At 43.0% G+C, this 13,193-nt stretch overlaps 1 protein-coding gene across 3 annotated transcripts in view; it reads left to right on the forward strand.

Moving 5' to 3' along the window:
- Positions 1–7,892, forward strand: part of siah1 (siah E3 ubiquitin protein ligase 1) — a 36,601-nt gene extending 28,709 nt beyond the window's left edge. For 2 of the 3 annotated variants that reach the window (XM_028585503.1, XM_028585502.1), the window contains 3 exons: positions 4,206–4,387; positions 5,718–6,014; positions 7,243–7,892. In XM_028585503.1, the coding sequence (XP_028441304.1) occupies positions 4,206–4,387; positions 5,718–6,014; positions 7,243–7,614 (851 nt within the window). In that variant the 3' untranslated portion in view covers positions 7,615–7,892. The remainder of the gene's footprint in view (positions 1–4,205; positions 4,388–5,717; positions 6,015–7,242) is intronic. The other variant, XM_028585504.1, reaches the window with a different exon arrangement.
- Positions 7,893–13,193: the final 5,301 nt, after the last annotated feature.

A 13,193-nucleotide genomic window follows, 5' to 3' on the forward strand; every position in this document is an offset into this window, starting at 1 on the left:
TGACTGCCTGTACGAAGCTACTCCGTGTTAGTTCTTTCAATCTTGCATGCTAGCGGACTGTGACCCTGGCCTCGGCCTAGCTGAATGTCCTGGGCTAATTTGGTCCCACTGCTCTCAGGGCTGCTGCTAGCATGCTAGCTAGCTAAGAAGTTCTATAAATAGCTGCTAAGGCATTATCTCCACCACAGCAGATGTGTTTACAAGCCGGCAGACACAGTTACAGCTAGCTAATACTGTCTCTCATTAGGTCCAGTTTTTTAACCTCTGCAGTTGGCATGTGTGCGTGCAGAGAGGCTTTACCCTAACAGATGCACTTACAGAAGTGGTCTGCCTGCTGGCAGTGCTGCCAGCTACCAAGCTAAACGTAAAAGGGAAGCTTATGCAAGTAGTTATGACGTAGATAAAAGCATCCCATTTGGTATTCGCCAACCAAAAATGTTCTGGGAGTGGTCGAAGATGTCAACAAAAAAAATGTTTTTAATGGTACCGTGCTAATCATAGAAGTAGTCAACATCGAATCATCAAAAAGAGGTCAAAAGAAAAAAGTAGGACTTGAATGCTGCATTAACCACAAAGATCCTGAAACACCTATGATGTTCCCAGACTCCAGCAGAATTATTTTTTTTTTTTATTCAACACCTACAAATTGTTAAATCAGCCACCAGGTCAGGCACATTGAGGCGCCATCACTAAAGCTTTGGCAGGATTCTGCTGGTGGGTGTTAATTTCCCAGCTGTTGTACTGTCTGTGTACATATTGCTGCACTGTCTCACCACCTTATTCTCTTCTTGTTGTCTTCACCTCCCACACATACTATCCTCTCTTCTCTCCACATTTTCTCCCCTCTGTTCTGGGTCTCAGTGTGCTGCATCTGTCTGTGGGTAGGGCTATAAAAAGGATGAACTATGCCAGGTAGCGGAGTAAGGGGGGGGGGGGGCTGACTATGCACAGTCATCCCACCCCAAACCCCATACTGCTCAGAAAAGACCTGACTTGTGAAACATCTCCTTTTATCCTCCTGTCCTTCCCTCCCTTTTTATCTCCACACCCACACTGCTGTGTCCACTCTTTGCTTATTTGCACATTTTCAATCCTCCTCCAGTGTCCTCTTAACCCATCCTCATTTATTTTTTCAATGTTCCTGTTACTTTTTTTTAAAGCTCTTTCTGTCCACTTCTGATGTACTTACCCTGCATGATTCTAAACTTTGCTGTCTCATCCCCCCCCCTTCCCTGTTTGTCATCTCTTCCTCCCTCCATGCTTCCTTTGTCCCCCCCCCCTCCCCCGGAACACACATTGCCCATCATTTTTACTGTCCTCCTCTCTACCCTCTCCTTTTCTCTGCTTCACAGGCCATCCCATACTTAACCACAAACCTGTTACCAAGGCAACTGCTCAGCACGATAGGAAACAGCAGCTCCACACACCACATCTGAATTCACTTTAGTGTCTGGTGGTTCTTTTTTTATATATATATATATATATATATATATATATATATATATATATATATATATATATATATATATATATATATATATATATATATATATATATGACTTAGAAAGTCTGCAGAGCTCTGACTTGTTGCTGGGACAATAATAGTCATGTTGCACATGGTAGGCTCAGACCATAAAGAGACAGCCAGGTAGGATACTAACATGTTCCATCTTTCTATGCTACTATACTGTATGAGGAATGACCTCATACAGTATAGTAGCATAGAAAGATGGTATATACCCCCTTAAGAGTCCAGATGCTCCAAATGAAATCCAAATGCCTGCAGTTGCCGGTGTCTAAACTCCCCCAAAGAACAGTCAAATTGGTTTGAAGCACTGCTGTACAGCAGTAAGACAAATGGAGAGGTGTAGGTAGGATGACTAGTCCGCAGAGTTTGAGACAAGTGGGTAACCGCACTGGATGCTTCTGTAAGGCAGTAAAGCTGTTTGGTGTTGGATATTTGATTTTACATCTTTACACTTACGGAATCCATGACATGCGTAGTAATACCAGGGCTCGACATTAAGGCTTGTCAGCTTGTCCGGGACAAGTGGATTTTTTGTAGGACAAGTGGAAGAGAAATTTACTTGCCCCACTGGACAAGTTAAAACTCAAACAAAACAAAATGCCACTCATTTCGTCAATGTTACAGAATTGAAACAAATACATATTTTACCCCACAATCCCGGGCAGCGGGTCGGCGGGCCGCTAACGTTAGACCCAGCCCGCTGTTCAGCGCATTCTCCGAAAGCGAAGCAGCATGAAAGCACGGCGAGCTAGCCGGTGTTAGCTTGCTAACTCCACCTTAACGTTACCTCCTCGCCACATCGTTCACAGAAAACAAGCTGAAAACAGAAGTCACTCGTGGCGATAGCAATGTGCTTTGTGTGGATGAAGCATTATATCGTTATTATGTGCCACTCATTCCGTTTATGTTACAGATTTTACTTTACCGATTTGAAACAAATACATTAACTAACGTTAGACCCAGCAGCAGCGGGAGAGCGGACCGCTGACGTTAGACCCAGCCCACTGTTCAGCTCCTTCTCTGTAAGCGATACAGCAAGAAAGCACGGCGGAACCAGCAAGCCAGGCAGCCGGTGTTAGTTAGCTAACGTTAGCATGCTAACTACGCTTTAACGTTACTCCGTCCCCACATCGTTCACAGAAAACGAGCGAATAAAGCTGTCACCGTGGCGATAGAAGTGTGCTTTGTGCGGATGAAGCATGAAGTTAATTTGACTCTTGACGGCTGGCTCTCTGTCTCGTAACGTTACTAGCTGCTCCGCTACTCGTTTGTAGCGGATTAAATATCAGGTAATAATCAACTGTAAAGTAGCTACACCTTTTTAAAGGATCCCTTGGTAAGTGAAATTGTAGAAAAAAAAAAAAAAAAACACGCTGACACCAACATTTAGTGGCAAAATCCATTGTTATGTCTACAAAATTATTTTAGATATAGTATAAGTTCAAGTCACCACTACCTCTGGTCAAAATATTGAATTAGTATCTCAATATATTGACTCAGTATCTCAGAATATAAACAAAGAATATCAAAGTAATGAGAAACTATAAAATTCACTTAATCTCAATATATTGGCTTAGTATCGTAATATTGACTTAGTAACTCAACATATTGGTTCAGTATCTCAATATATTGACTTAGTAACTCAGAATATCTCAATATATTGACTTAGTAACTCAGAATATCTCAATATATTGACATAGTAACTTAGAATATTGACTAGGAATCTGAAAGTAATGAGAAACTTTAAAATATTCACTTAGAATCTCAATATATTAACTTCTGCACACCGGCGTGCAAAGTATAATTTTGTATTATGAGTCTGGAGATCCTTTTTTCTTGTTGAAGGGGAAATCTATTCTTGGGACACATTTGTTTCTACGGTTTAAACTGAATTGTATTAATGTTGATAGTGTTTGGATGCTTTCAATGGTTTCTTCAAATTCTGCATTAGCAAAACACAAAAGAAATTATAAAATGATGAATCTTTACCCGGACAAGTGACTTTGGTTCATGGACAAGTGAAACGTAAATGTACTTGTCCGAAGGACAAGTGCCTCAAAAAGTTAATGTCAAGCCCTGAATACTGTCACAATGCACATTTGATCACAGAGATTGGATACTTTTTTTTTTTTTCAGAAATGTGTTTATTGTTGATGGCTAAACATGCAGTATATGGACCCGCACACAGTGGAATGTGGCTCTGCTTCTATCGCTGAGAGCTACAAAGCGAGGCGAGTGGCACGGACGAGGTTAGATTAGCTTAGCAAGTACCTGCATGTCACCATGTAAACTGGTGAAGGCAAACGAGGAAAGTTATATTTCATGCAGCACAAGATTTGTTTGAGGGCCACATCGAAATGGCAACCTCTCACCTGATGATGATGCTGATGATGATGATGCTGATGATGATGATGATGAAAGCTTGTTCACCGGATGACAAAACAAAAACCAAATTGACACCAGAAATGGTTACAACTAGAATGAGCTAGTAAACATTTCTACAATAAAATATATATTCACAAAGGTAAAAACAAGGTATAAAGAAATTATTTTATGTTTTGTTTATTTGCATGGAATTACAAATAAGATTTGATGTCATATCACACATGCCAGCCCCATGTTGTCAGTCTCTTTATCATGTCCGAACACTTTTATCATGGCCCTCTCCCTTTATCAGAAATGAGTCGCCAGACTGCCACCGCGCTGCCCACAGGAACCTCCAAGTGCCCCCCCTCCCAGCGCGTGCCCACCCTGTCAGGCACCACTGCCTCCAACAGCGACCTGGCCAGCCTGTTTGAGTGCCCTGTCTGTTTCGACTATGTCCTACCCCCCATCCTGCAGTGCCAGTCTGGACACCTGGTATGTACTTACCAGCCTGGAAAGTAAGCAGAGCCGGTTGTTGTACGCAGCACATTTTATAGTCCTATCGAGTTGAGTCTCTCACTTGCATTACATTTTAAGGTAAATGTGTTGTTCGCCTACTGCATAAAGTTGAATGTGTAAAGCAGAGGTGCCCAAATTCTTTCATATGAAGGGCCAAAATGTATCTGGATGGAAGGCCACGCGTCAAAAATAAATGTCGATGTTGGAGAATACTATGAATCTTGTAAATCTTCATGAATAAAACTTATGTAGGTAATTTAATTAACCAGCACTGAGTGTTACATTGCCGTACGTTTTCAGATTAAGTACGGTTCAGCTTCAGAAAATGTACATTTCAGTTTCATTTACAGTAATGATTGTACAACACTTTCAAATTAAGAGGAGAATAAGCATGAGCAGGTCCAATGCCATGGCGGGCCAAAACATAGGGAGCACGGGCCAAACTTGGCCCGTGGGCCACAAGTTGGGACACCTTGGTGTAAAGTAATCAACGTTCCCTCATGGGGAAAGAGTTTTTATTATTGGGGTAGTTTCCCTGTTGAACAAGTCAGGCTTTATTAGTGTTGATTTAATAGTCACAATACCCTTAATAGGTGTGTATAGCACAGCTTCCTGTGTTACCGTTACCAAGCTCAGTGAGAACCTGCATGACGCGGCTTTCAGTGCTACAGCTACCAGCAGTGTGTTTTGTGCTATGCACAAATATATAAAGTGTACAAATTAGCTATTTAATAAGGTGTGCGGTTCAGTCGTACATCATCACGACAGCAGTTAAAAGTATTTGAGTTGAAGGTTAATTCTGTCCCGTTGGAGTAAGTAAATGACAAGATACTGAATTCCAATGTTATGAATCACGGTCAATATTCATCCAGTAGGACCTTCAGAAATCAGTGTTTTAATTGGTCAAATTAAGCAGATTGCTTGATGCAGCTTTAAAACTGGAACTATTCATTTGTATTTGCTCCTATATTGGACTGTCTCACCTAAAATATTGTTTGATTAGGTTTAAAAATTATAATGTATTTTTTAATATGTGCAAGGCTGCAAAATTAATAGCCTGATTGACCGAGAGTGAAGGAAAATGTTCTAAGTTACAGGCTCAAATGTAAGTTGTACTTCAAACTGCTGGCACTAGAAAGAGATTTATAGTATATATTGAGAAATGTATAGTTGGCCAACCAGAATACAATGACAGCGACTACGAAAACAAACCGTGGGTGCTTGGGCCCATGATGACGTTTCAGAATGTCCTCGAAGGTCTCGCGGAGGCTAAACGCTTACCTTGTTTTCGTGTGTCCCTTCCCAGGTATGCTCCAACTGCCGGCCCAAGCTCACCTGCTGCCCCACCTGCCGAGGCCCCCTGGGCTCCATCAGGAACCTGGCCATGGAGAAGGTGGCCAACTCTGTCCTCTTCCCCTGCAAGTACGCCTCATCGGGCTGCGAAGTCACGCTGCCTCACACCGACAAGACGGAGCACGAAGAGCTGTGCGAGTTTCGGCCGTACTCGTGCCCCTGCCCCGGCGCCTCCTGCAAGTGGCAGGGCTCCCTGGACGCAGTCATGCCTCATCTGATGCACCAACACAAGTCCATCACCACACTGCAGGTCAGACACCGACCCATCTCCTTGGCTTCTTTTATAAACTACGCCTAGGGGGGGGAGTCTGTTGGGACACAGGAATAGGGATGTAACGGTATGAACATTTTAAAGTGATGGTTCGGAGTAATTTCACCCTAGGGTACTTTGCACCATGACCTCGAGCCAAACACCCCCAGAAGCTTTTTTCACCTGGGTCTTTAACCTCATGTTTGTGACCAAAATTATCACTGTTTCCACACCGTGGTAATAATATTTTAAATGAAAACGGTAATGGTTATCGCCAACATTTTTATTGTGGTTTACCATTACACCGGTAATAGTTACATCCCTACACTGGAAGAAGAAGAAGAAGGAAAAAAAACGTTTTGCATTTTAGGTGATTTAACCCATGTCTTGTCCTCTGGTCGAATTTGACCGGTTTTCAAAGTGTTTTATCTAGCTAGCTATCTATCTATCTATCATATGGGTTTCTTTCAACAAAATGAGCATTGATGCATGGAGAGCAGGTGAAATATATGATTACTTTAATTCAATTTTGGAAGTTTTATTCAATTTTAAAACATTTAAAAAAAAGAAAAAGAAAAGTGTATTCTGAGGGGGGTTCTACCTAATTTTGATTATTCCACACACTGCTTTGCAAGTAGCAACCTTTCGGTGTTTTTATATTTAAAAAAAAAAATTTGCTTTTGAAAAACCAGACTAAACATTGACTTTTACCCTTCTGTAATTATCCTTTTTAATATAAGTCTAAATAATTCATAATTTCTGCTTTTTTAACTCAAGAATTTGGTATAATTTGCTATAAATGAGGTGTATGGACCATGAATTCCAAAAAAATGAGTGTATTTTAAAAACAAACAAACAAAAAAAAACACAAGAGCTCGAGCTCACCCTGCAGCGGCGCGGGTTCGGGTCTGGCCCGCTGCCCTTGGCTGCATGTCGTCCCCCATCTCTCTCTCCCCCTTTCTGGTCTATCCACTGTCACTAATAAAGGGGAAAAGCCCCCAAGAAAGTGTTGATTGTCAGGACGACAAGTACGTGGTCGAACAAGGGTTAAGACGCTATCTACTCTGGTATATCAAGGTTGATATAATATCAATATATTGCCCAACCCTAATGTTAGCTCATTCTGCAAAATAACTAGCTGAAATGTTAGCGTTTTCAAGAGTATAGAAATAGTAGCCCTTAATGAATGCCGACTGAACCGGTTTGACCTGCGTGTGTCTCTGTCCAGGGGGAGGACATTGTGTTCCTGGCCACGGACATCAACCTGCCGGGCGCCGTGGACTGGGTGATGATGCAGTCGTGTTTCGGCTTCCACTTCATGCTGGTGCTGGAGAAGCAGGAGAAGTACGACGGCCACCAGCAGTTCTTCGCCATCGTGCAGCTCATCGGCACGCGCAAGCAGGCGGAGAACTTCGCCTACCGGCTGGAGCTCAACGGGCACCGGCGCCGCCTGACCTGGGAGGCCACGCCGCGCTCCATCCACGAGGGCATCGCCACGGCCATCATGAACAGCGACTGCCTCGTGTTCGACACGTCCATCGCACAGCTGTTCGCCGAGAACGGCAACCTGGGCATCAACGTCACCATCTCCATGTGCTAGGAACTTTTGAAGAAAAAGAGGGTCAAAAAAGTAACAGATGGTCAGGGGGCATTTTTTTAAGGGGGTCAAATCCGTTGTGACCTCACAGCGCCTCTCCCCCCCCCCCCACCCCCCTCTCTGCCTCACCCCTTGAGACGTGGAACTGGACTGTCTGATCGGGCAGCCGTGGAGCCCCAGGGGGTGGGATGGATGGATGAGTGGATGGATGGATGAGTGGAAGGATGAGTGGAGGAATGAATAAACCCAAGAACATAACCGTGTAGTGATGGCTATAGACTTCTAAACACACACACTATATATATATATATATATATATATATATATATATATATATATATATATATATATATATATATATATATATATATATATATATATATATATATATATAAAACAAACTCATGCACGCACATGCTGTCTCGCCCTCTCTTGGTCATAAAACACGGCAAAGTTGTTCAGTCAAACGTGCTTGTCAAACTCGTCTCTCCAAGTGATTTGCCACCACTCCTCGTTATTTATTTTTGTTTTAGTGTCTTTCTTTCTTCTCATTCCCTCGATCCTCATCAGACATTTCAGACACCACAGGCTTCCGACCGTCGCTTTGAGCCGCTGGAGGCCGGTCGCCACGGAGCGTGGCCGACTCGCTGACAGCTACGCACTGAGCGAGACTCGGAGCTAAATTCCAACACGGGACTTCCGGTCAGGGCTAGCCAGCTAGCTAGCTCTAATCTCCCACCATTCCGTGCTGTTTTTGTAATCCACCCCCCCCCCCCCCCCACCCCCAAAAAAACTCCTGGATTGAACGGTTCGCGGCCGTGGCTGGGACTCGCCACAGTGGGCGTCCTCGTGTATTGGCTAGCTCAGACTGGAACCCAGAGCCCACAAAGTTCCTTATCGCAGATTTGGGTATTTATCTTCACCCGTGACTGATGTAGCGATCGATGGCTGGGGACTGGAAAACACACACACACACACACACACACACACACACACACACACACACACACGGATGGCAGTAGCACCCATAACCATAGACACCCGGGCGCCGTCCTGTCTACAGAACATCCGTACAGGCTCATCCGGTTTGCTCCCGGGCCCACATCGGTCCACCCAAGGCTAAAGATTGTGCTTCGGACACTCTGAAAATAGGCTGTCGCCGTTCCTAGTTATTAGAAGGGCCTCTGCTCTCGTACTGTATGAATTTAGGAAGGGCCTCAGCTACGTCGGCCCCTGGAATTTTTGTGTTGGCACAAGAGTGGAGTTGTCGCACCTGTTCCTTGCATCACAGGTCGCGTGTGCAGGTGTAATGGTGGGCGAGTCGAGTGGGTGTCGGAGCATTTTGGACCGAGGATTAGAGGGGTCTCTTTTTTTTTTTTTTTTTTTTTTTTTTTTTTTATTTTTGGGTTTTCAGAATGAGGAAAAAAAAAAACACTGCATTTCAGCTGAGTCCGTTTTTTCTTTTGTGGTTTTATTTTTTTTTTTAAAAAGTCTTGTTTCTTTTTAAAGTCTGTTTTGTTTCTTTTTTTTAATTATTTTAGGTGTCTTTTTTTGTATAAGAGGATAGAAGTCAGGTGTGTGTGTGCGTGTGCGCGTGTGTATGTGTGCGCGCGCGTGTATGTGTGTGCGGGCGAGATGGACATGTGGCAAAAAGCCCGCTCACTTTCTCCCCTCTCTCTCTCTCTCTCCGCTCTTCTTTCATTTCTTCTCTGTCTGCCAGTGTCGGCCTCAACCACTGATTGACTGACTGATCACCCAACCAGGAATGAGGGACAGTTTCTACCGTTACAATGTTGCTATTGTTATTATTAAATGGAGATTATCATAATTATCATTTTTTGTAATGACTTTTAAAAACAAAAAAAATTAAAAGGCAGTTGTAAAACTTGTGGCTAAACTTCAGTGTTTGTAGTTAAAAAGCAAGTTGTGTTGTTCTTCTGAAGGTTTGTGTTCCACCCCCCCCCCCCCCCCCCCACCCCCGAAGTTTGATTGTTTTTCCCTTCATCTATTTGTCTCTCCGTCCTCTTGTTTGTGTGGACAAGTCTCTTCTTTTCCTTTTTTTTTTTTTTTTTTTTTTTTTTTTGTCTATGAGGAGGGAGGGAGGTCAAGCCAATCATCTCTCCCTTTCTCTTCACGTGGAGTCTCAGTAATGTTGCTGCTCTCCCTCAACTCCTTGACTTTTTCTGTTTTAATTTGTCATTAAATAAATCTATCTTTTTCATACCTGGTGCATTTTCTTTTATTGTAGGATCTGCAATCCTGATCATGACTGCATTATTTGTCTTATTCTGCTGCTGGTTTCAAAATATCCCACTAATTGACAGTTGGTGGCAGTAATGTGCAAAATGTACCAATGTGCTTACAAAGGCAGTGAAGAAGACTTTGTTTGGTGTTTTTAAAGCCCCCAACGTCGTCTTCCAGGCAGCGCTGCCTGGAAGGCACCAAGGGGGGGGTAAGCTTTGCTTCAGAACTCGAACCTCCTATGGCGCCATTTTGATGCTACAAAGCGATCACCTCCCGTTAGCATCCCATTCATTTTGACGTCACTTTGACAACGAATAACTTTACATCTGAAGCGTTTAAAGACTGTATTTGTCCGTTGTTTATTTCTAAAGAAACACGACGATGAGTAAAAGGCTCCATTACCTTGTACCTCACGTTATGGCTCCGTAGCAGACGTTTTTGTAAATGTAGGCTAACGATTGTGCCATAACCACATAGTAGAGGAATTACCGTATAGTACAGGAGAAGCTCGCAGGCAGTTTGGACTTACATGAGCTGTTAAGGTTTAATTACTAATGTTAACTAGCATTTTAGTTAGCAATAATTAGCCTGTGCACATGTTATCTCCTTACATATACCTGCTCTCCGTCTCTGTAAGATTTGGAATGATTGAGATTTCTCTTGGCACAGCTACCAGAAGACTTACAACTTTCAGACCGGTTGCTCACATCACATTTACGTTAACGCTCACCGGAAAAGTGCCTCTAATATCCTTCACTGGCCTCTGTCCAGAGCAACGGGATCTGTCGGTCCATTCTTATATACAGTCTATGGAAGGCAATAGGATTAGGCAATGGTTAGGGTTAGGTTCCTTGAAGTCGACGTTGGGGGCTTAAAACACCATTGAGCGAAGAAGATTGCTAGAGTTCTCATCCTGTAGATGCACACAAAGCAAGGTTTAAGATTTTCTTTGAGGAAGGACACATCTGTTGGACCTCATGATATGCAATCCAATTGGTTGAGAACTTTGTTTACAAGAAAACTGTACAGGGCACCTTTTTTTTTTTTTTTTTTTTTTATTTATATTTATGAGATACTTTCCTTACAGTCCCTCAAGTGCTCTGGTTGTCAAGTCTGCTCATTCAAGATACGAAATGTCAATGAAAAAAAACAATCTCTCCTCAAGGTCCATTTAGTGTTTCTGGCTTTCGATCATATCACGTGAGCGGTCTCAGCAAATCATGCTTGTCCAGTTGTCCTGGAATTGTAGAGGTTTTTAAAGTTCATTTTCATGACAGCTGGGCAAACTGCTGCTGAAGACCATGTCATGTGATCAAAAGCCCCATAATGCATACTGCGTGCCACGGACCTTGAGGTAAGCTTGTTTCGTCAAGCTGTTGTCGTGTCGGGAAGGACATTTGAAGCGCACCGAAATGACCTTCTTTCAAATGATCGAAACTGCAATGGATGTGGGATTAAAGTACCTGAAGAAATGGCTAGAATCTGTGTTGGTAGGAGTACAATATTTCACTAGTGGAAGGTGGATAGTGTGCACACAACCGGTACAGGGCCAGGACAAGAAGCAGGAAAAAAAAACAACCTTTTTGTAGGTCGAAAAATAAAATCTTTAAAGAGCTTGCAAATTTCAGTGTATAGACATTGGACAACCTTTTGTTTCCGGTCTCTATCCTTGGTTCACAGAAAGCTCAAAGTTGGGTTGGCTGCAGAGCAGCACAAGAGCCGCTAAGAACAAACCTCATGTGTCGTCAAATGAATATTTCGGTGTTTTCGGTAGAATATGCGAGACCAGGAATTCACTGGTTCTGATCCAAGTCAGAAGGAAGTTAAAATGATGCCGTTAGGTGGTTAATTTCCCACGGTGACATCTGCTCTGTGCGGTCAGGCTGCACGTTGTTGTGCTGGCCAGCCCCTAGCTGTGAATCGGGGAGTCTTTATTACCGCATCAAGGGGAAAACATACAGTCTCAGCAACGCTTCGGCTAAATATGTTGACGCTGCTAATTCAAAATATTCAATAATACGTCAAAGCCATTTATTATGAACCATATGGTTTATTTCCGCTTCTTACCCAGGTCAAATAAACACCTCAACGCAAACCCAATCTAACACAATCAATGCTGTTTGATGTTGAAGTGATACTTGATTTGAGGCTGCTGCATAAACAAGCATAGTGTAGTCTTAATCATTATAAAGGGATGTACAGGAAGCTTATTACATTACAGTTACTTAAAGTGCTCATATTATGCTCATTTTCAGGTTCATAATTGTATTTAGAGGTTGTATCAGAATAGGTTTACATGGTTTAATTTTCAAAAAACACCATATTTTTGTTGTACTGCACACAGCTCCTCTTTTCACCCTGTGTGTTGAGCTCTCCGTTTTAGCTACAGAGTGAGACATCTCACTTCTGTCCCATCTTTGTTGGGAGTCGCACATGCTGCAGTACGGACTACTAGCCAGTCAGAAGCAGAGTATGAGGGCGTGCCCTGACAGTACCTAGGTAAGGACTACTAGCCAGTCAGAAGCAGAGTATGAGGGCATGCCCTGACAGTACCTAGGTAAGGACTACTAGCCAGTCAGAAGCAGAGTATGTGGGCGTGCCACGCTAGCAGCTAGGCGAGCATTATAATGTGCTGGACTACAATAGAGCTGTTTGGAGCAGTTTGTGAACAGTGTTTTCTGTTGGAGATGTTTGGAGATGTTTGTTTGGGGTGGACTTTGGACTTTTTCACTTTGTAAACCTATAACGTGCACAAAAAAGATATATATAACACAATAAAGGAAAGGGGAAAAGCCAAAAAGCATAATATGAGCACTTTAAAGGTGTGAGCCAAAAACTCTGTAGCTTGAGCCAGTGATACTGTCCTCGATGCATCGGCCGGCCTCCCAAGTTTATCGTTAAGTAGGTCTTTGAATGTAGGCCAGCCTGTGAGGTCAGATAGGTAGATCAGACAGGAAGTGTGGAACACAGGAATAGTTTTGTGCGTAGGAGAACAAGCATTTTGCTGAAAATAACAAGAAAATGTGTGCACGCCTGCACGGAGATGCTGATGTTTGTGCCTTTGACAAGCCTGTCCGTCAACGTTCACGCAGTAATGTCTGGAGGTTAGGGACTGTAGCAAAATGATTTGTGAGTGATGGGAGGTCAGAAAAGGGGGATGGTACTGTAATTATTTTTGGGAGATTTACTATTTTACTTCCATCAAAAAGACATGGTAATAGGATTATTTGCTTTCCTGCCAAAAGTTAGATGAGAAGATCATACCTCTCCTAATGTCCGTAGGCTAAATATGTAGCTGTAACCATCAGCCGGTCAGTTTAAGCCTTGTGTTGTCGACC

The sequence above is a fragment of the Perca flavescens genome, chromosome 8, assembly GCF_004354835.1.
Source record: "Perca flavescens isolate YP-PL-M2 chromosome 8, PFLA_1.0, whole genome shotgun sequence".
Classification (NCBI taxonomy): domain Eukaryota; kingdom Metazoa; phylum Chordata; class Actinopteri; order Perciformes; family Percidae; genus Perca; species Perca flavescens.